Source organism: Sceloporus undulatus, chromosome 2 (assembly GCF_019175285.1).
Source record: "Sceloporus undulatus isolate JIND9_A2432 ecotype Alabama chromosome 2, SceUnd_v1.1, whole genome shotgun sequence".
Lineage (NCBI taxonomy): Eukaryota > Metazoa > Chordata > Lepidosauria > Squamata > Phrynosomatidae > Sceloporus > Sceloporus undulatus.
In genome coordinates, this window is record NC_056523.1 from 219,466,681 (window position 1) to 219,490,403 (window position 23,723).

The 23,723-nt window shown below is 40.8% G+C and overlaps 1 protein-coding gene across 3 annotated transcripts in view; it reads right to left on the reverse strand.

Moving 5' to 3' along the window:
• Nucleotides 1-23,723, reverse strand: part of B4GALT1 (beta-1,4-galactosyltransferase 1) — a 54,995-nt gene that overhangs the window by 16,965 nt on the left and 14,307 nt on the right. For all 3 annotated transcript variants that reach the window (XR_006101878.1, XM_042448924.1, XM_042448925.1), the window contains exon 2: nt 13,788-14,023. Coding sequence is in view for 2 of the 3 variants with exons in the window: in XM_042448924.1 (XP_042304858.1) it covers nt 13,788-14,023 (236 nt within the window). In the remaining variant the exon portion in view is untranslated. The remainder of the gene's footprint in view (nt 1-13,787; nt 14,024-23,723) is intronic.

The window sequence follows — 23,723 nt, forward strand, 5'->3', positions numbered from 1 at the left end:
CTCCTCACACATCGGTCTATGAATGTGGAGCAGAGGGGAGGTTGCAATCCACCGGGGGAAAGTCTATGCGAATTGAAGAAAATGGCGCTGGCGATGCAGAAAGAGAACAAAGAGGGTGACACCCCCAGGCCAGCCCCTTGAGCGCTGCTCCTCCCATCTCCAGGTTCCCGAATCAGACACCCTTTCGTTCCCATTTGGATACCGCGAATCGGACGCCGGGAGCAAAAATAATTCGCTTTAAAACCTACTGTTTTTTAAACTGCTTTATAGGCATATAATTCGAATTATTCGAGATAATCCTATTTAGATTCGAATCTCTATGGGAACAATTCAGGGGCAATGCAGGTCGAATTCGGGCTTGAGTGGAAACGATACCCCCAAATTTGCATCATGATCTGCTTTATAGGCGAATGGGAACAAGCCCTTAGACTTCACCCTACTTCTTCAAGTGCATGGTTTTGCATTAAAAAAGTAGGCTGAAGTCTAAGCTCATGCTACCAATTTCTTTCTTTCTTTCTTTCTTTCAGTTCATCTCAAAGGTGCTACAAGATCCTTTCGCATACTAAAATTAAAAAGTTAACATTATGACTGACAGTGTGCATGGTGTGTAGCTCATGAGAAGATGATGGATGCTACCAGCAATAATTCTGTACCACTTTTTTCTTTTTTGGCTTTTCCTCCCAATCAATTTTAGTCTAAGAAAGCAAAACATGTTAGGATGTCACTTTGAGCTTTTGCAACTGTTCTGGTAGCAAGCAATGGAAGATAAAAAAATTGTTAAAATTGAGTATATTGTGTGTTCTGTCTGGAAGATGGAGGAAGAAATGTGAGGTTGTTGTTTTCAGGGGGCAGTCACATAGCTCTTGCACTCCCTAGTCTCATGCTAAGTGTGCAAATGTGATTGGCATAAAGACATTTATCTTGCTTTATTTTCAATTACTTCTACACTGCCATTTGAGGCAAACTCACCCCAAGTTGAAATGCAGACTAAGAAATGCTAAAATATAAAATACAGTTTATTAAAATATAGAAAGAAGGAACTAGCAAAACCGCCTCTCGAGTATTTCTTGCTTAAGAAAACCCATTTTTGAAGGCGCAAGCATATGCACCCACATGAAACATAACACATGCTAAAGGTCATAGCTGTAAAAAGAAAAAGAAAAGGAAATCACATTCCTAAAGCTGCCCCTGCATTTAACTGAAAACAGCCTAGAAGACCCAGGTCTTTACAATCACAAGCAGTACCTAAACCTGCACATGAAATTGTGTGATCATGATTCACAGTAGAAGCACATAACTGTTTCAGGTCTGAGGGCAAAATTTTCTCCCGTGGGGACCCTCTGGAAAACTGTCACAAATGGTGAGGGGGAATGCAGAAGTGGAAGTGATGAGAAGTCTGCTTCCTTCAACAACAGAACAATACACAGATTAACATAGGAATCACTCCTCTTTACCCAGGATCACATAGTATATATACCCATTCTCTTCCAGGTCAGTATTCTCTGAAGATGCCAGCCACAGATGCTGGCGAAACGTCAGGAATAAACTCTTCTAGAATATGGCCTCAAAGCCCAAAACCCCACAAAAAACTAAGTCTGCTTTCTCTTTGGAAGAATTTTTTTTTTAATGTTTAACAGTGGAGGTGGGTTCTGCAAGCTATAGAAAAGGTGAATTACTGATCTTGGAGAGAGCCAGTGTGACCTATTGGTTTGAGTGTTGGACTATGACTCTGGAGACTAGGGTTTGATTCCCAGCTTGGCCAAGGTGGCTTTGGTGCCTCAACAAACTACACTTCGCAGAATTCCACAGCCGTTCAAGTGGTGTAAAACTGATTATTTCTGCAGTGTAGATGCAGCATTTGTGGATTTAATGAAGCTGCTATTTCACAGCTGCCTGTGGACACCCAAGATGACAACGCACAACTCACACGGTGTATATGAAATGTGCAAACATTATAAATTATGGTTATTACTGGGTGTGGCTGTTTTAACTTTTAAGAGTGTTTACATACAGCAGACCAGCTTTTGCCACAGTGCAATAATAAATAATCGCAGGGAAAAGTGCAGGAAGGAAGTTCACGCCAAGTGACTTGAGCCAAGCAAGAAGATATCAAAGCCTTCATACACATCCTCCCTCTTTTCACAAGTACTAGCCAGCCAGAGATTGTAAATTTCCACTTTCATCCTCTTCTATGCCTTGATTACAAAACCTTCATACTCTGAAGCACTTCCATCTATCTAAGGACAACCACAAGGCTAAAAGTGGTTTAATGTTAAAAAATTTCTCCAGTGAAAGGGCAGATTCAAGCATCAGTGGACATTTAGAGAATGACATACAGCATCAGGTCCAGTCCTAGTGTTCAGAAAAGGTGGAATCGAGAACTCAGACATCACATTTTGCAAGCCATACAAGGGCAGTAAATGCTTACTTATTTGTTATGGTATAAGGAGGTTGAGAGCCATTGTAGTGTAGTGGTTTGAGCAATGGCTTATCACTCTGGAGACCAGGGTTTGAATCCCAGCTCAGCCATAAAACCCACTGGGTGACTTTGGGCAAGTCACACTCTCTCAGCCTCAGAGGAAGGCAATGGCAAACCCCCGCTGAAGAAACTTGCCAAGAAAACCCTATGATAGGTTGATCTCATCTGAGTGGCTATAGATAATATGACAGGCCCAACAACTAATTCTTATGTACACTTTTTCAAAACGAAATAATTTATCTTGTAGTTTTCTGAAGAAATCAGAAAGGAAGGGACCTTTAATTTCAGTACTCTTTGATATATAGCCATAGCAATTAAGTTATATTTAGAATCTGATGCCAGATATTTTGTTAATTATGTATGACAATATGTGCATATTTTTGGCACAACTTCTGGATATGTCATACCATGCAAAGTTTTTGTGGAATGGTGCTTGAGAGACAATTGTGGGTAGAAGGTTCATCAAACAAATAAACAAGCAAAAAGAGGGTGGAAATTTCCTTCTCTTAAAGCAGGGATTGTCTAAAGTGTGCTAGATAACAACTCCCAACACTCCTCATCGCTGATGGATGCTGCAGTCCAACAATATCTGGAGGCTCACTTATTCACCACCTATCTCTTTAACAAATTTTCACAATGCTACTTTAGAGTTAGCATTGTAATCACAGTTGCCAAAAGTACAGTGAGCCCTTGATATATGCAGGGGTTTGGGTCCAGGACCCCCTGTGGATACCAAAATCTGTGGATTCTCAAGTCCCATTAAATAAAATTACATAGTAAAATGGTGTCCTTTATTTAAAACAGCAAAATCAAGGTTTACTTTTTGGAATGTATATATTTTAAAAATATTTTCAAGCCATGGATGGTTGAATCCATGGATAATGAATCTGGAGGGCTGCCTGTATGCAGTAGCATCACTATGGTTGGTGTCACCTAATGCAGTAATGCACAGTGCCACCCTCACATTGACCTCCTCCCATACCACACCATACAAAATCCTTAGTAATTATCTTTTTATACTAATATTAGTCATATATTGTAATTCCTGTAAATCACTGAACGTAATACTAATAGGTGTGACATAAACAACTAACAAAATTAAAATCATACCTTTAAATAAAAATATCATACGCACAGCCTCAGTGCATTTATATATACATATATACATGTGGTTACAGTGAAAATGTGGTAAGATGTGATGTTTAAAAAAAGTTTTTAAAATTAAATTTGTAAAATACTATTTTAATTTAAAATCTAAAGTTTTTTTTTTAAATAGGGCCTCTCCTTTCTCTTCCCATTGAGCCTCACAGCCATCACAACAGCACTTCAGTATTTTAAAGGAAGCAGGAGAACACCACAGCCCATTTCTTCCAGAAGGCAGATGTATAGGGAGCCATGTTATCAATCCCCTTTAGAGTGTCACCTGGTGCAATCTGCATCCATTGCACTTCCCTTATGATGCAATCTGACTATAGGTGGTAATCAATTAAGAGAAAACAGTGGTACATCCAGCATAAAGATTGTTCATAGGGATCAACACTAATGATTTCAAGTAAGCCTTCTACATGCATACTGAACTACAAATATATTAACTAAAGTACAGTATGCTAGATTTTGGAATGCAGATTGAGATCCCATTTCAAGGTTTTTTTTTTTCCTCCAAGGACACAATTTCCTATTTCATGCATTCCCTTCTTTTGTGGGCATCTGCTTCCTATTTTCCTCTTCTCTATAAACAATTAAAAGGAGCAAGTACACTTACATGATGGAAACTGAGCAGATTTGCATAATTTATACAGTTTGTGGAGTTCACTTTTGCACAAAATTTTAAATCTGAATTCAATTTTCTTTAGTATCTTTTATTATGGAGCTCATATAACCGTTGCACAAATTAATGCAGGTAGTGAATAATTTCCTTGTTCCCTACTTGTCCCTTAAATGCTTACAATTAAGATCTCCACATCATCCAGTTTCAGTCACGAGAGACACAGAAAACAAACGGAGAAGCAAAATGACAAGCTAATTTAAAAGTGAATAGAAACTGATGCAGAGATTAGAATGATGCCATGGCCAGAAATATGATTATGAGAGAGTAAGGAGCAGGGAAGGGAAATATTTGTCATACCTGTTTCTAGAAAAAAACAACTTAGACACCTGTTTCTAACATTAGTTTTTTCCTTAGCAGAGAGGAAAAGGGCCCAAAACATAACTTAAATTTTTATGTTTCCTTTAATTTTGTCTACTTCATGTAGAGACCCACACTCTTTGTGCAGCAGACACAACTTCTGCTTTACATCCCAAGACCAAATGTACAGCATTTGCATCAAAAACCAATTGCAGCACATATATCATTCTAGGAATAAATCTGAAATGGATTTGCATCAAGAGATCCATCTGCCATGTCAACAGCATGTATATAAACTGCACTCCTGGAATCAGTTCAACAATATGGAAATACGTAAAGCAACAGAAATCAGTTGGCCCCAAAAGGTATTTACATAAGGATTTGCCTTTCAGTTTAACATCTGCCATCCTTTTGAAGCATACTATGACATTTGTAGCTGTGCCAGCATTCTAAAGAAGTTTCTACTAGCCTGGTAGTTTTCCGGTATCTTACTTTCAAGATCTCTTCCCTTACTAACTCATCTGACCACAGAATTCCCTACAGTTCAGTGTGGAACCCTACTGCTCAACAGAAAATCCAAGGATATGACGTCAGTACACAGAGAGCTCTGCGCACACCTTGCAGGGTCATGCCACTGCCCTGTGGGCACCCTAGAACACACCCAACTCTTCCCTGGGGCAGAGCTTGGAAAAGTGGATTTGTGGGCAAAAGTTCCCAGAATTTCCCAGCCATCGTGGCCAATGGCATGATAGGAAATAATTGCACTGGACCTCCAGAGTTCGTTATTGTTGTATGCCTTCATGTTGTTTCCAACTTATGGTGACCTTAAGGTGTTGTCTTGGGGTTTTCTTGGCAAGTTTCCTCAGAGGGAGTTTGCCATTCCTCTGAGGCTGAGAGCATGTGACTTGCCCAGGGTCATCCAGTGAGTTTCATGGCCTGGGATTTGAACCCTGGTCATAGTCCAACACTCAAACCACTACATCACACTACTGTAGTCCCCCCAAAAAATCACATTTGCACGTTCTGCCTAAGGGCAATTCATTGTAAGGAAAGACTCACAGCAATGGGCAAGATCTCTGTGTTGCTGCATTTCTTATTGAGAAACCATGGATAAATTCATAAGGGACTCTAGAGGTTAATAGGACACAGTCTGAAAACCCTTGCGTTAGCCGATCCAGCCAGGGCAAAGTATAGGTTTCAGACCAAAAAGGCAAGGAGCAAAGGGCTGCCAAATTGTCAGCTGGAGATTATTTTAGAGTTGCTATCAATCGCTCTCAAGCTAGCTTCAAATTATGGCAATGCTATTAAAGAGAGGCCTCCAAGGCATTCTGTTATTAACAGTTCTGCTCAAGCATTGCAAATTCAAGGCTGTACCTACAATGTGGTCTTCCCCTTTTCATATTGCCTTCTATACTTCCAAGCATTATCGTATTTTCCAGTAAGTCATGCTGTAATAATTTGGCTCTAAGGTTGGATGTGACTGTCCTCCTCAGAGCTGCAAAGTGGGATATCAATCATTGTATAAGTACTTCAAATAAACCAAACTGTCTAAAATACCTTATTAGATACTTTACAGTACACCAGTTCAGAACTCCATTTCAAATGCTCAGCCATTCAGACTACCATTTACCCCGGATCAGGAATCGATTCTTGCACATAAAGTTCATATTGGCCCCAAATCTGTCACAATCCATTTCGAGGCATGCACAAGTGTTTTGTGGCAAATGCCCCTTAGCACGGGTCATTTGGAATCGGGGCAAAAGCTGTCTCTTTTGAAAAAACCTGGGTTCCGCAAATATGAACTTGCCCCGGTCATGATTGGGTCAAGTTCAGGGGAGGGATTTAGGTCAGAGGGAGGGCAGTGGGCAGGGCATTCCCTCCCCTTCATCGGAGAAGGAGGAGGATGAAGGATCCGGCGGAAAGAAGGGGGCATGGAGGGAAGCATCGGAAGGAGGAGGAGGAGAAAGCAGGAGATGGGGGAGAAAAGGGGGCAATGGAGCAAAGCATCAGAAGGAGGAGGAGGAGAAGAAGGCAGGAGCCGGGGGAGAGAAGGGGGCCATGGAGGGAAGCATCAGAAAGAGGAGGAGAAGGCAGGAGCCGGGGGAAAGAAGGGGGCCATGGAGGGAAACATCGGAAGGAGGAGTAGGAGTAGGCAGGAGCTGGGAGAGAGAAGGGGGGCCATGCGAGGGACAGCATCAGAAGGCGGAGGAGTGCGGAGCAGGAGCCGGGGGAGAGGAAGGGGGCCATGGAGGGAGCATTAGAAGGAGGAGGAGGAGAAGGCAAGAGCCGGGGGAGAGAAGGGGGGCAATGGAGCGAAGCATTGGAAGGAGAGGAGGAGGAGGAGTAGAGAAGCAGGAGCCGGGGGAGAGAAGGGGGCCATGGAGCAAGCATCGGAAGGAGGATAGGAGAATGCAGGAGCCAGGGAGAGAGAAGGGGCCCATGGAGCAAAGGAATCAGAAGGAGGAGGGAGGAGGAGCAGGCCGGAGGCTGGGAAGGGGGCCATGGAGGGAAGCATCAGAAGGAGGAGGAGGAGAAGGAGAAGGCAGGAGCCGGGGGAAAGAAGGGGGCCATGGAGGCAAGCATCGGAAGGAGGAGTAGGAGAATGCAGGAGCTGGGAGAGAGAAGGGGCCATGGAGCAAAGAATCAGAAGTAGGAGGAGGAGGATTGCCAAGGGAAATCGGGCTGTGGAGCCAAGAGGAAGGAGCCTCTCTTATTTTTATTTTTGACAGTCTATGCGCACGATTTTTTGGGTGACATAGAATGTGTGTGCTTGTGCTATTTTCATTTCCTCTTGCTCCTGGAACAGCACCTTATAAGAGGCTGTATTATTATTATTATTATTATTATTATTATTATTATTATTTGTGTTATATGCAGATGCTACAATTAGAATGCGTGCGCTACATTTCTCTTTCATTTCCTCTTGCTCCTGGAATTATTTGTTTAAAATGCGAATGCTACAATGCCAATGTTTCAAATGTTTCCCTTTCAATTTAGGAAATTGATACTAATTGAACGCTTTTGCTTTTGCTACACACAAGACACACACCAGAGGTTTTTAGATTTGACAGCATATGCGCACCCTTACCGCTAGTTTTTTAAAAAAGGAGGGAAGCCCCCACCTGCTTAGCCAATGGCTGCAAGAAACGTCACCTTTTACGAAAGATGAACTAATTTGATTGACAGCAGAGGACTCTTCCTTTTAAACCGGGTAAAGAGCTGCAATGGTGTTCCGGGGTTAAATACTCCGATTAATATATTTCATAGTCAGCACTTGCTTCTGGAGGCATTCGAGAGGAGGGCCCCCAATAGTACCCAGTTTCCTCCAGCGCAAGTGTGCCAGTCTGAATGGGGCCTATGTTTGTAATTTGGCTTGAATAAAAACTAAATATCTCTTTTGATTTCATCAACGATTTCACTCATTCACAGCAATATTTTACACATTGACATCTAACTAGGCTACTCAAATGACAGGATAGATCCATATTTTCCTTCCTTTGGATAATGGGATTATTTGGTTCCAAGTCACGTACTTTCTTGTTCTTAATAAAGCAGTAAATAAAATATAAGCTTGATAAAACAGTATTACATTAATCTAATTCCCTCCTAAATTTCAGGTTTACAGATAACAAATAGCCTTATTTGTTTCTTCCTCCCAACCCCATGGAATAAAATGAATTTATCTACATTTAATCTCAAAGAAGCTGTGCCAAGGATAGTGCTGCACAACTACTATTTCAGCTCTATAGTTTAATACATCATAAACAGCAAGGCTTTAAAAAATAGTGTTCTGACATAATTCAAAGACACGCAAGGCAGCTTCCTTATCGAAGTCCTCAAAGCAGAGGCTTCAGACTAATTCCTAGTCAATTCAGAAAGCCAACTAGACATCTGCCACGAGCTGCAGCTGTAGGTTCCTGTCATGTCTGGGCACAGAAAAGCTGTTGGCTTTCCTCGGTCAGCCAGTCCCACACAGAGGTCTCTTTCCCAGCATTACATGTCAAACAGCTGGTGCTTGTTAATTATCTGGCACAGATATTATCCAAGCAGAATAAAAAGCCAAAGACTGGTGTTGCAAGCTACGTGGTTTCAAACCAGACTTGGATGTTGCTCTTTCTCTGAGCTCCTTAGAGGTACTCCTCCCTGCCTTGTTTTGCAGAAGAGAGTTCATGTACTTGTTAATTAAATATCTCAGACATGAACAGATTAGGAGGCATGTTAACAGCAGATACACATTTCCAACATTAATGAGACCACGGAGAATAGCTGCCTTGTTATTTCCATAAATATAGGTTTCCCTCCAAGTTAAAGGGATCTGGAAGATCTCAGAGGTTTATCAAACACTGTCCAATGAGCATAGCAAAAGGCTGTAGATGAGTTTGGCTCAAACAGAGTCGTGCACCACTGCTGATGGTAACACACTGTTGTAAAATCTTCTCTAGGACACACACGTTCATGAAAATTCATGATGAGGCTCATCCCATGTTCTTTCTCCATGCCAAATGAAAACCTATGAACATTTCCCAAAATGGTGTATAGAACACAGAGGGACTTCTTGACAGACACGTAGGCATTCCTTGACAGACTAGTCATGAAAAAAGGGCAGCAACAATAAAAATGCTGTTTTAGAGATACAAAATCACAAGGAAGTCATCATGCTAGAGAGTAAGTCCATAATATACGAGATGCCCACAGACAAAGCATCACAGCCTGGAATACTGTGTTCAGAAGTAGAAAATACAGATGAACCATGATAAGGTAGCTGGAGAGCAGGTGGCTTAAAATGAGTGAGCCAAGCTGCATACTACAACAAAAGGGCAATGTGCAACCACTCCCACCACCACCATCATCATTTCAGTACAAAATTCAGTCTAATAAATCCCAGATATCTGAAAGTCAATAGTGAAAATGCAGTGGGTTCAAATGTGAATTTGCATTACTCAGAAAGTTAAAAGGAGAGACGTTACCATTGAAGCAGCAGGATGGTCAGCATTCCTTCCTTCTTTTCCCCCCTATCAGATGCAGAGCACAAAAGGGTGCAGGTGAAGTAAGAATCACTCATACAGAAGCTCTCCTTGCTTCAGTGATTGCTTTGCTATAGGACATGCTTAACAAGAAAAAGATAAGATATCCCCCCTAAAAGGAAGAAAGGAAAACAAAAAGTGGAGGTAGAATAGATGCAGAGGACAGACAGACAAGGGCGGAAAAGGGGGAGAAAAAAAGAGAAAAGCAATTGTCAAGAGAGCAAAGAAACAAGCTTTCTTAGCAAGCTTTAAAAACTATTTGCATACAATCCTTCCAAGAAAAATACCATCAGGTAGGGTCACTGCCATTGCTGCTTGTTGAATACCTAGCTGGCTAGAGCAGTAAAGTATGCAGAAGCCATCCTTCTGTGAAGGAAGTTAAACAAAGTTGAATTCTTCATCGACAAATCAGGCCATGAAACCAGATAACTTTTATAATGAAATAAGCAACTACACAGTTGCATTCTCTATATGCCTAGCCTTTCTATGCTCACATTTATCATTATCCTCCCTCTTTCTGCTCCAAATTGTGTATGTTCTGTGCTTTCAAGTCATTTCCGACTTATAGTGACCCTAAGGGGAACCAATCATGGTGTTTTCTTGAGAAGCTTCTTCAGTGGGGATTTGCTATTGCCATCCTCTGAGGCTGAAAAATTGTGACTTGACCAAGGTTATCAGTGGGTTTCCATGGCTGAATGGGGATTTGAACTGTGGTCTTCAGAGTAGTCCAGCACTAAACCACTACACAAATTATAAGCATTTTCCATTTGGGGCTCCTGAACCGAACACACTAAAGCAAGTTCTCATGTAGTGAGAACTTATTTCCAAATCAATCACGTTTCGGATTTGGGTGCCATTATTTCGATAAGGATGTTACACGGATATAAATGAATCCACAAAGAGGAAAAGAATCGGAAACTTTTTCAGGAACAGAAAACACAAATTAAGTAGCCATATAACCCACCTATATTTCTGGAGGAAAGATAAAGACATATATAATGAACAACAGAAACCTAACTCTACAGACCCAACTACTCTTCTAGCCTCCTTGCTATGACAAGATTAGTATCAAGTATTAGCAAAGCCTGCTTAGAGCTATTTTGAATGGCTTCTCAAGATAGAAAAGAGAAACATTACAGTCATAATGTAGAAAGTTATCATTCAATGTTTCCTTTATGGGCCAAAGCAGACCTTGAACAAGTCACCATACTAGATGTATCCACTACTCAGTGTCCAAAATTTGAGAAGCCTATGCAGCACTGAACCAATGAGACAGTCCTGCCTATAAATGAGGCAGTGACATTATATTAAAAAAAAGATGAAAAAAGAACACTCCTGGAATTCCCTGGTGCTGGAATAAACAAGCTCGAAGCAATCCCAGAAATATATTTATTGTCAAGAAAATAGGTCTTATCCCTGAGTCTTGACTAATTAAGCAAAAAGCAAAGTGGGATGCTACAAACAATACTACATGGGCTATCCTACACTTGCAAGGAGGATTTCCACACATTGGTTTGGGTGCCAGTTAAGGGCTGTTTCAAACCAGGCTCTTGTAATGCTCTAGCATTACAGCAGCAGTACACTACTGGGATTCTAATGGTACCTTTCCCACTTCAGTTTCAGTCCCATGGTAAGTCTCATCCATTTGGGATGCCCACCCAGTATTTCCTTAAAATCTTCCTTGCACATTTCCCTGCTCCTCATCTATATTCTGACTTCTAAACTGTGATTTATGCAAACGGGATCTTTCACACCAAGGGAAAGAAACAGAATGGTATCATAATTAGGAGTCACAAATGTATTCTTTTTCTTTTACATCAAGAGGAAAACAGAATAGCAGCAATGCCATCCAAAGTCTCCCCCCCTACCAATCTCTATTCCACAATAAAAGCCTGGTGTTGAAAAAGACCAGAGAAAAATATACAGAATCTTTTTGAAATTAAGAATGAAGCACGCCTATAAAAGCTGAATAAGGTGGAAAAACACATTGCAGCTCAACAGTATAGAAATATTTGACTGAAGTTATAGCCTAAACAAGATGCTCCAATTAGCTAAAAGAGAACACTTGTGCACAAAACTGAGAACTACAAGTTCCACCATTAGAAATGGGCATTATTTTGTTTAATACAGTTGGATAATGCAGGTCTGTGCAGCCTACGAAACTGGAAGATGAGAACAAGACCCTTATGGCTCTTTAAAGTTAAGAATGTGCACAGTTCATTCTGCTTTCTACTATCTCACCAGACTCTGGAGGGCATGAACTATAGATATGGTGTTTCTTAGAGCAACCTTGTCTTTATATAGTTGTGGGCACAATAAAACTTTTAAAGAACTTGCATTCATCTTCTACCAAAATGATGGCTGTGCATTTATTACAAATAGTAATGTTGTTTGGTGTTGTATGTGGCCCTAAGACGGCCCTATCGTGGGGTTTTCTTGGAAAGATTTGTTCAGAGGAGATTTGCCATTGCTTTCTTCTGAGGCTGAGAGAACGTGACTTGCCCAGTGAATTTCATGGCTGACCTGGGAATCAAACCCTGGCCTCCAAAGTCACAGTCCAATACTCAAACCACTACACCATGGTGGCTCTCACAAAAGATAATACTCCATTACAAATTATAATAAACCAATAATCAATGCAAGAATCTACAATAATAACAAGCCAAATGTCAGGCACCACAGGACTTGAACCAGGAGATGTGCAGACCAGGTACTGGTTCTTTGCACAGCCAAACCCACTAGTCAAAGAAGGTAAGTACAATCAGAACAATTCAACAACCACCTTAAATTATTTTGGCCTGGGCCAGCTATGACACCAGAGGTAAAGCCATCAGATATAAAAACTGGTCTGGATCCAATGTTTAATCTGGGCAACTTGTGGGAGGCCGTGAGTTTCTTTCTCATTGTCCCCAAATCACTGGCTTTATGTAAGCATACCCATCCATCTGCCCTTCTGCCTCTGCCTAAGTCATCATGAATGGCGCATTACAAAATATGCTGTCTTTTATCACCACTTCTTTGACACTATAATGCTCCATGATCCTGATGAACCCCAACGCTTCAATAAATCTAGCTATCAGAAAAATTAAAACAAGAGTTTAAGAAAATATATTCTGGGAACCAAAGCTATGACACAAAATTAATGCTGTAGATATCATATACTGTACAAGGGAACATTTGTGAGCTGTTAGCATTATTTGCTAGTACTCAAACACAGTATACTTTTACTACAGCAATTAAACCTTTCCTGGCAGTTCTATAGCCTTGGAGCTCTGTTTATCACATGTAATGCACAGAATTTAAATCTATAGGTCCTATATGGTACACAGAGTTAAACAGGTGAATAGCCCCCATTTGCAAGAAATTATTATGTTCTTTTTCTTCAGAACATGTATGTACAACTGTCTTTTTGGTGTAGGAATACACTGCTCTCCATCTTTTGACATTTAAAGAACTCCCATGTCTGATGGCTCAAGATAAAATAGAAGGGGGAAAATGTACTCCCTTACCAAGTGACCACCATATGATGCATAGACAAGAGTTATGGTCATAATATCTGATTAAACATTTTTATACACTCAAGACAATGAACTGACTAATAGGAATGCTTCCACTCATGTGTTTTCTGGAGCATCCCTGCTTTTGGAAACTCTGACAATGTCAAACAGATCTACAGGGAGGATATTGCTACGGGACAAGCCCTGGAATTCTCTGCCCGCAAATATCTTGCCTTGTCAGAAATTCCTGACTTGAAGAATTGTGGGCACTGCTTGAGAGTGGCATTTGGGTTGCTGGGCAGAGCGGGAGGATCAATCTGATTTAGTTTGAGCTTTTTTATGGACTTTGAACTGTTGTCTGGCTGATTGTTTGATCTGTTGATTTTTTTTTTTACTGTACTTGTTCATTTTTTTTTAAATGGTTAACCGTTTTCAGGAAAGATATGGGCCAGGAACCTTTTAGAAATAGCATTAAAAAAAATAATACAGCAGCATGTTATTGAATTTGTTAAAACAGCATGCAGAGCAAGGATCTTTACAACAACTGATAAAACCCTCACATTTCACAATACAATGCTGCTTATATATTTTCTGTAATACATGTTTGAAAGAAGGTGACAACATGCATGCAAGCAGCTGGAGACTCAGAATCAATTTCTTACCTGGTTAATTACATATATACCATAATCAAGCTGTTGTCTTTGAAGAATCGGATGGAGATAATACAGCCAGTATTTCAAGTGTTCATCCCGATTTCTGAATGGGATAATAACTGCCACTTTCTGAAGTGCTTTGCAGTCCTTGGGGGTGTAGTGGCCTCCATCCCTGACTTCTGGGTTGTCCTTCTCCACATTCTGCAAATTCACAGGTTGAGAAAACTCCACATGCAATGGGCCGACTGAAAGGAAAAACAAAACGAAACAGGAAAATACATAATTAAAGATGATTAACAAATACTCCAAAACTGTTGTACAAAACTGCATTTTCTCAAAGTATTGCTATCATGTTGTTCTTTGGTGGAATATCTATGCAAACAGGTCTCTCCTCTTTTTGCATTTCCAAGTCCAGGAGCTAAAAATTAGCAATACAAAATGGTACTTCTTCTGTAATCCAAGATGTCTCCTCCCTCTGTGAGATCCAACAGAGAACAGCTGATCTCCCCAGACCAGCCTCCATGCTTTTGCATCAGGAAAATGTTGGTGGTGTTTGGGTCTTTTACCAAATACAGTTGGCCCTCCGTTTTTGTGAGGGATCCAGTCTGGACCCCACCTCCCCAAAAACGGAGGCTTGTGCATATTCAAGCCTCATAGGATTGAATGGGGTGCACCCAGTTTATCTAGACTGATAGTCCCTTTTAAATGATTTTATTATCTCACTGATTGGTCCTCTAGATGTTTTGGACTTCAGCTCCCAGAATTCCTGACCAAGCCTGATTGTTGGCCAAGGAATCCCTGTTTTAAATCATATAAGTTTTTCAATGATAATTAATTTAGTTGTGTTTTTTAAAAAACTTTTGTACTACCAGGCTTTTAGTTCTATCTTATTTACCCTTTTCAGAGGAAATGTGGGGTGGAAATTAAACAAACACAGGCCTGTTACAGACTGCCAAAATAAAGCTGCTTCAGGTCTCTTTGGAGGTATGCTATTTAAATGATGCATGGGTCCTAAGAGTCCGGAGGTCGCGCCAAAGTCACACTCCATTCCTAAGCACCGGAGTGCAGCTTTGGTGCAGCTTCTGGATTCTTAGGATGCATACATCATTTAAACAGCATACCTCCAAAGAGACCCAAAGCAGCTTTATTTTGGCAGTCTGTAACAGGCCACAAGGAGTAACTCTCCAAAGTAGGTCTCTTCCATTCCAACTAACTAATCAGATAAGCTTTTCCATGTCAGAATTTGAGTAATGTTGATCCCCTTGTTCTTTTTAGGGATTGATGCACTACAAATTATTAGCACACATAATTATGAGCTGGGATTATTTGCTTTTGTAAGTTTTTAACGGTTGTATATTTTTAACTTAATAGGCTTTTAATGATTTTATGTTGTTAACTTGTTATATTAATTTGATGTTTTTAATTGTGTTTTTAAAACTGCAAACCAGGATTCGATTCCCAGCTTGGCCATGAAACCCACTGGGTGATCTTGGGCAAGTCACATGCTCTTAGACTTTGGAGGAGGCAAGGGCAAATCTCCTCTGTACATAATTTGCCAAGAAAACCCCATGATAGGTTCACCTTAGGGTTGCCATAAGTTGGAAACAACTTCAAGGCTCATAAAAGACACTCCATTTATGATCCTATTTATAATGGCAGTCCTAGCATTCAAAGTGAAAGAACTTAATTCAGTCTGGGGCATAGACAGAGGGCACATAAGGCAGCAATGTGACTGACACTGGGTATGGATATAGTCTTGTCTTCTATCATGGAAGGACAGCAGAGGCTGTAGATGCAATAATTATAGCAATGACATTAAAAAGTATTATAAAAAGTGATGCAAAAAGTCAGTTTGCCTATCGCACAAACTTCAGTTCAGGAGACAACACACAGACAACTGGGTCATTCAGTGGAATTCACTGTCATTCTTAAACCAGCTTCACAAAGGCTACTTCTATTTTTTTCCTTTTTGGTGGGGTTTTCTTTTCTTTTCCACCTTTAGCTACTAACCACATGCAAAACAAAACCTCTTTGGGGTTTAGCTCACCCACTGAAACTGTGCAACTCCAAAACCAGAATTCTGAAGCTCAATGGATTGCATACACTTGAACTGGCAATGTACTTGCCAGGTTTCAGAAGTCTCTTATACGCATGTGTGTGTGTATACACATACATACTCAAATAGCATTAGCAGCTCTGTCTACCTGGAACATAATACTGTACATGCAACAAGAGGAACCAGAAAGCAGGGTAATCTGTACTCTGCTAAACACACCACAAAGTATAGCAACCAGATCAAATCTTCATATTTCCCCAAGCTGCTTTAAACTAAAGTTGAACAGAAAACAGTCATGTGAGTTTTCTCTAGGAAGAATCAGGGGCAACATGAAAGGGAAGAATCAGCTCTACACATTCACTATCCTGTGCCTCATGTTGCAGGAAATAAAAAAGACAAAAATAGTTTTTTAAAAAAGAAACATGGCCCCATGTTCCAATGCCCCAGCTGCTCTGCACGCTTCCCTCCCCCTTTGCTCTAATGCACAAAATATATCTTTAACTGTCTTAAACGTGGCATTCTTATGGAAAATTCCACTCACATCAATGAGACTTACAAATTACATGATCCTCCCTCTAAAAAGATTTATATTGATCAGTTAGCTTAAATGAAACTGGAACCCAGCCCATTCTGGATGAGAACAGTGGGGTTACATGAGCATGGCGAAGGTTTACAGGAGGCTCAGCCTTCACCCCAGCTTCACACCAATCTGATATTGGGAGAACATAGATATTGAGCTAAAATGAAATATGTTTATTCTAAGAGAATTTTAATAGAAAAAACACCCATAGTTGACCAATTGACAAACAGCTCTTAACTGTCAGGAAGGTATTCTCAAAGATTCTCTTTTTATTTATTTGAACCAATTTGAATCCATTGGTTCAGGTCCTACCTTCTGGAGCAGCAAAAAACTAAGCTCCCTCCATCTTCCACATGACAGCCCTTCAGATATTCACCTCTTCATTTTTCCAGATTAAAAGTACCCAACTCCTCCAATTGTTTCTCATAGCACTTGTGTGTCCAGACCACCTTGCTCACTTTCTTCCCAGGCTTTTCACTATCACTCAGTTGTGTCTGTACTGGTTGTTCTTCACTTCTTTATTTTCATTTTAAGTGATTTGTATCCTGCATCTTTAACCACATTAATTTTGCTTGCATGGCTGCTAGGCTTGTTAAGCCTGTACTCAATATCTCTAAGCATATAACTAATTTTATTAATTACCAGGCATGCAATGAAAGTGTGATTAACATAGGCACCACATAAATGATGTCTGCTATGATAAATGTATTCCCTATTACCATGTATGGACGTGACAGCTGGACAGTGAAGAAAGAAGATTAATAATAATAATAATAATAATTTATTAAAAAGAAAATAAATTCATTTGACATGTGGTGCTGGAGAAGAGTACTAAGGCTACTGTGGACCACCAAAAAGACAAACAAGTAGGTCCTTAAACACATAATGTCTGAAATTTCTCTGGAAGCCAAGATGCTCAAACTGAGGCTGTCATACTTTGGCCACATCATGAGAAGGCAAGACTCACTGGAAAAGACAATAGGAAAGGTAGAAGGATGTAGAAAGAGAGCAAGACTGTCTGCTAGATGGAGGTCATGGGTGTGAATTTACAAGACCTGAGCATAGCAGTGGAGGAAGGGGAGTTTTGGAAATGTCTTATCCACAGGGTCACCATGAGCTGGGATCTGATTTGAAGGAGATTAATAACAACAATGATAAATGTCCACGAAGAACCTCAAAAGCTGGGTGAAAACAATATCCCATTGTGCCCTGGGAAGGGGTACTTCTAGCTGGACAGCCTACAATTTGTATCCTTCTTAACAGCACCTATTACTCTCCCACAAGCCAAAAACAAAAGGCCCTATTCACACACTTTTCCATGTGTGACCTGTGAAGCAAACCATTTTTTGACAACTAAACTCTGAGAATGCACATTTATGCTCCCATTAAAATCAATAGGATGTTTCCCCAGTATCAGCCCAGTTTTATACACCTTGGTCACAATCCAGCAGAGCAGGAACCTGCAAAGAAACTGGGTGTCCACGCTGCCAGCCATGAAAACTGGACTCTCAGAATATGATCACCTGTCATAGCGAGAGTACCATCTGCCATAATATGAAGTGGAAATCCCCATGTCCTGCTCACTTAGAATGTGACTTCTCAGGGTAAGTAAGAACCAGACAAATGAATGAACCTTCCACATGTTGTGCTAATGATCAAAGTATAATCATTTGTAGAATCAAAAGATTTTGTATTGATTATTTTTCTGAAGCAATTTATCCTTGCTCCCCACAACTACATTTATTTATAAGAAGATGTCACAAAGTGCAACTAAATATATTTTGACCCTATTCAAAACCAAGTAAAATACTTTAGAAAAACAGTATGTAAAGGAGTCTTGTAGCACTTTTGAGACTAACTGAAAGAAAGAAATTGGTAGCATGAGCTTTCGTAGACTTGAGCCTACTTCCTCAGATGCACGGATCAAGTCTACAAAAGCTCCTGCTGCCAACTTCTTTCTTTCAGTAGTCTCAAAAGTGCTACAAGATCCCTTTGCATACTGATTTTCCGAACTAACACAGCTATGTCTCAGAAAAACAGGTTTGACAATGGCCCAAATACAATTGCTAGTCTCAACCAGACCAGACTGAACACATCAATGGGAACATGGTAAGTCAACATTTATTTAAGTTCCAAGGGGCCTATTCTATTTGGAACTAAAACAGTCAGATTTAGGCACATGCGCCTAATACGTGTGCACTGTTGCTACTCACAAATCTGTGCACTAGAGCTTAGAAGAGGTTTTTTCATTTATTTCATTTTTCACTATGACTTGCTACACTGGATGAGAGATTCTGAAAGTTGTAGTCGTCCATAAAACAATAAAGATTTCCAAGCCAGATTCAATGGCTGCTGCTCCCTCCTTTCCTTTCCATGTGGTAATTTTGTTCCTTGGTGCGGAGTGAGGCCCTGGGATGTGAAAGGGCCTCTACTCAACTACTTCTGACTTCTTGTTTTGATTCCTGATAGGAAACTACTACTAGATTTCAAAGGACAATTTAGCTCCAAACTAAACATCACCATTTTTTAAATAAGATTTAAAAATTATGATTACAATTAAAAGGGGAGGAAGAAAGAAAAAAAAAGGAAAGAGGAAATACATAAGATATAAATAAGGGCTAGATTAATGTAAGGTGACTATATTTTGAAAAATACATTTTTTGAAGCTGGCATCTATTAAATAGATTTTCATAAGTAACTAATGCAGTAAAATCTTCTGACCACTGATGGTGAATATTTATCTTTCCAACCTTGCATTCATTTGAGTACAGTAAAAGCACACAGGACCCAACAACCTTGACCCTTAGCTACATTTCACATCACAGGAATGCAATTTAAAACAGCACATGCATTTACAAATGCCAAAGGTTTTGCTAATACACTACTAGTGAAACTCCAAGGGCAAAAATGTAACATTTTCAGTGCTAATTCCAGCAGCCAGCTGTTTGCAACCTTTGTTTTTATGGTGCACTTTGCAAAAGGAAAAAGCCATAAACTGACACTGAGAGGGGCAGCGAGGAGAGGAAGAGACAGAGAACTAGTTTTATTTAAAAAACGATCTGCAATTCAAAGCGTGCAATAGTTCCTGGTTTTACAGACCAACAAAGCCAAATTTAACCTGACACAGGAAGAAGCTTGGCTGGAATTTCCTCTATTCTCAGGACAATTTAGGTCACAGAATGAGACAGCCCATAAACTGTGCCCCAGAACAAAAGCCAGGGCAAAGTTGTGACAAAGGAGGGATGAACAGGTGTTAATATGGACTAGGTGTGATAGAAAGGGAGGGAAGGAGAAACTAAGCTGTAAAGAACTGGAACATATTTTATAGATGATGCCAATATATACAGTGATGGTTGTACAAGACCTTCATTTGGAGCCAGGGTCACCCCAACTTAGAGCTGCTGTATGTTTGCAGCAAGTAAAACAAGGGGAAAGAACTTGAGCATGTGCACAGTGTACCAGTCCCATCATCCCCAGTGAGCATGGCCAACACCAACAGTAAGAGCCATGGTAGCCATGTGTAAATATTTGAAGGGATGACATACAGAGAGCCAGTATGGCGTAGTGATTTGAGTGTTGAGCTATAACTCTGGAGACCAGGGTTGATTCTCTGCTCAGCCATGAAATCCATGGGCAAGCCCCATGCTCTCACCCTCAGGGGAAGGCAATGGCAAACTCTCTCTGAAGAAATTGTGCCAAGAAAGCCTCATGATAAGTTCGCCTTTGCATCCATAAATCAGGAACGACTTGAAGGCACACAACATATCGAGAGAGAATCCAGATCAATGGATTCAAGCTACAGGACAAGAAAAAAGATTCCACCTCAATATTAGGAAGAGCTTCCTGATGGCAAGAGCTGTTCAACAGTGGAGCACCCTGCCTTGGAGAGCAATAGGTCTCCTTCTTTGGGAGATTTTAAACAGAGGCTGGATGGCCATCTGTCGGGAGTGTTTTGACTGTGTATTCCTGCATAGCAGAGGGTTGGACTGTATGGCTCTTGTGGTCTCTTCCAACTCTATGTTTCCAAGAGGTTATGTAATTGCAATCTAAAACATCTGGTGTGCACTATCTCCTCTAAAGTTGAAAGCCAGTTATTACAAATTATTAACTTGTCTTTCATTCTTATAGATAGTAGGATGGTATACAAGTATACAATAAAAATAGAAGTAAACATGTAAAAGACCTACAGCAACAAAAAGGGTTTCAGTTGGCATCAAAATAACTGTCTGGTTTGCTCTGAATCTGTTAATCATGGTTTCCCATTAAGATGACATGGTTATGGTTTAATGGATTGTTTGGTCTCATCGTAGAGGGAGAGGCAAAGGGGCCGCAAATGTGGCCAAAACCCCATCATTCACATTGCAAATGAAGATATGATCAATTCGATAAGTATCCAAAGAAATTATTTGAAGCAATCAGTTGCAGCACTGGTGAACAGTTTACAAACTGACTTTTCCTGTAGTCCTTCTTATCCTTCAACCCTTCCTGGATGAAACCTGAATCAGTGTCTGGCTACAGTAATGACCTGGATGGTGGCCAATAAATGGATGACAACAAATAATGGCGGCTGGGTGGTTTATTGCCCATAGGAGTGATTTTCACTCCAATGGGCAATGTTCATTTTGTGCTAGATTCAAATCCCTTGAATGATCAAGTTTGCAGCCCATGGATTCTCTTTGATGTCTCTTTCTCATTACAAGTTTGAGATCACAGGCTGCATTTGGGCAGCTGAGGGTGCTATACTGGCCTAACCACAGTTGACCATGTCCAGTAAGCTCCAGGGCAGACAACTCTCCTCTGCTTGATGTGGTTCTGCCTTTGCCAGAGGATTTAGAAGCTATAGTTAACATGCATGGACTGCAATGTTTTTCTGACTCCTTTGTTCATCACGGACTTCCACATTTAAACTACAGTGGACTCTTGGTATCTGCTGGGGTTTTGTTCTAGGCTCCTCCGCCCTATGGATAACAAAATCAGTGGATATCCAAGTCCCATTAAATACAATGGCATACAAAATGGTGTCCCTTATATAAAATGGCAAAAACAAGGTTTGCTTTTGGGAATTTATGTTTATTTAGCATTTGCAAGCCATGGATAGTTGAAGCTGACTGTATTGTTTACCATATAGCTTTCCTTGCTATACTTATGAGATTAAGCTACATTTCATTGCCAATAGGCTTTAGTTGGTCAGTGTTCTTTGGGTTAAGTTGTCCTATAGACATTTTCCAGTGCTTAGTTATAATATGTAATGGTTGGTATTACTCTGCTTTGTATTATAATGAAGTTTATTAGTATTTGTGTTATTCTCGATTTTATTACATGATTGGTTACAGTCCAATTCCAGTCCACATTTAAAATACTGATTTTGATCTTTTAGACGCATGCGGGCTCAGAAGGATCAGAAAAACAGTACAACTGTCTGTTTCCATTTACTTTCCAAGGGTGCTCCTGCCATCTGAAACAAGAAAAGTGATTGCTGGGGAAGAGCCATTTCAGTGGATGGTTTGAGTGTTGGACTATGACTCTGGAGACCAGGGTTTGATTCCTAGCTCCTCCATGAAATCCACTGGTTGACTTTGGGCAAGCCACATGCTCTCAGACTTAGGGGAAGGCAACCCCCCTCTGAACAAATCTTGCAAAAAAAACACCACCACCACCATGATAGGGTCACTATGGCGGGTTACAGACTGCCACCGCCGCCTGCTCCGTGAGGGAGCTGTAGAAGCCACACCGCGCGGCTCCTGCGCAGAGCAAAAAAGGAGCTCCTAAATGGAGCTCCTTCTTGCGGCGCCTCTATGATGTCGCAAGGCGCCACTGGCGCATTCGCGACATCATAGGCGCCGCGACACGTCTGGACACTATGCGTCCGATACGTAAACATGGCGGCCCCCATGTGGAAGGGGCGCCGCCATGTTGTACATATGGAATACGTACTAGGGTTAGGGGGGTGCGGAAACACCGCCCCTTCCTAACCCTAATACGTATTCCATACGTATTTTTTGGCGGTCTGTAACCCGCCTATAAGTCAGAAATGACTTGAAGGCACACAACACACACACACACGCGGCATCTTGCTTATTAAATATGATCCCCAGAGAGACTTGGCTAAGTCCATTACCCTCCAATTTTGATGTCTCCTAAACTTTTGGTGCCCCCTTTTAATTTTTCAAAGTTCTATAATGGATTTTTTTTTTAAAAAAAATGCTCCTTTGCTGCCTTATCAATTGTTGTTCTACCATTGTTTTAGTTAAACTATACTTTTTCACTCCATTTTATTGTTAAATACCATGATAGTTTTATAAAAAGGCAAAAGCTAAATACCTGTCTAACAACAGCACACTAAAAGATACTTGTACACTAGCTCCAAAATCATGAAAAATAAATACTGGAAATGTGGCATGTATACTTAGGGTACCCTAAAGGTAAGTTGGAAGAGTCAATGTGGCATAGTGATTTGAGTGTTGGAATATGACTCCAGAGAGCCAGCTCGGTCATGAAACCCACTGGGTGACCTTGGACAAGTCACACTTTCTCAGCCTCAGGGAAAGGCAATGGCAAACCTCCTCTGAACAAATCTTGCCAAGAAAGCCTCATGATAGGGTCACCTTAGAGTTATCATAATCATAGCATCATAGAGTTGGAAGAGACCATAAGGGCTATCCAGTCCAATACCAAGCCATGAAGGAACACACAATCAAAGCATCCCCGACAGATGACAGATAAGTCAGAAATTACTTGAAGATACACAACAACAACATCAACAGTAACAACAACAATGATATGTGGATGGGGATTACATGCTTTTTAAAATATTGTTGTTGGGAGCTTGTACCTGGAAGAGCAGTTCTTGCAGGCATGTGGCTCAGTGACATTTACATCCTCCCTGATGAAGGAAAGTACTGGACAGGCTGAGCAGGTGTAAGAGTGAATTAGTGCGTCAATGAAGCATCAACTGAGTGCGTCATGTGCGGGCAGTGGTCCCACCTACTGCCAGCATCCAACCTGCTGGGGAGATGCCCATGGGCAATCCAGCCCACAGGGACAAACTACTGTAGATCCCCATCCCATCTCAGCTGTTGTATAAATTTAATGGCTTGATTACACCATCGCTGCTGATAACACCGCTTGACATTTCCACCACCACCCTGCTCTAATCTTCCACAACCTTCCACAACTGGCGATACCAGTTTCCCACATGCTTCAGATTGAATAGATGGTAAATCATCTCATAGAAGGACTTCTATAGTTGTGTGCATAGCTGAGGGGAATCTATTGGCCAATGCCTTAGACATGTGGAACAACTTTGTTA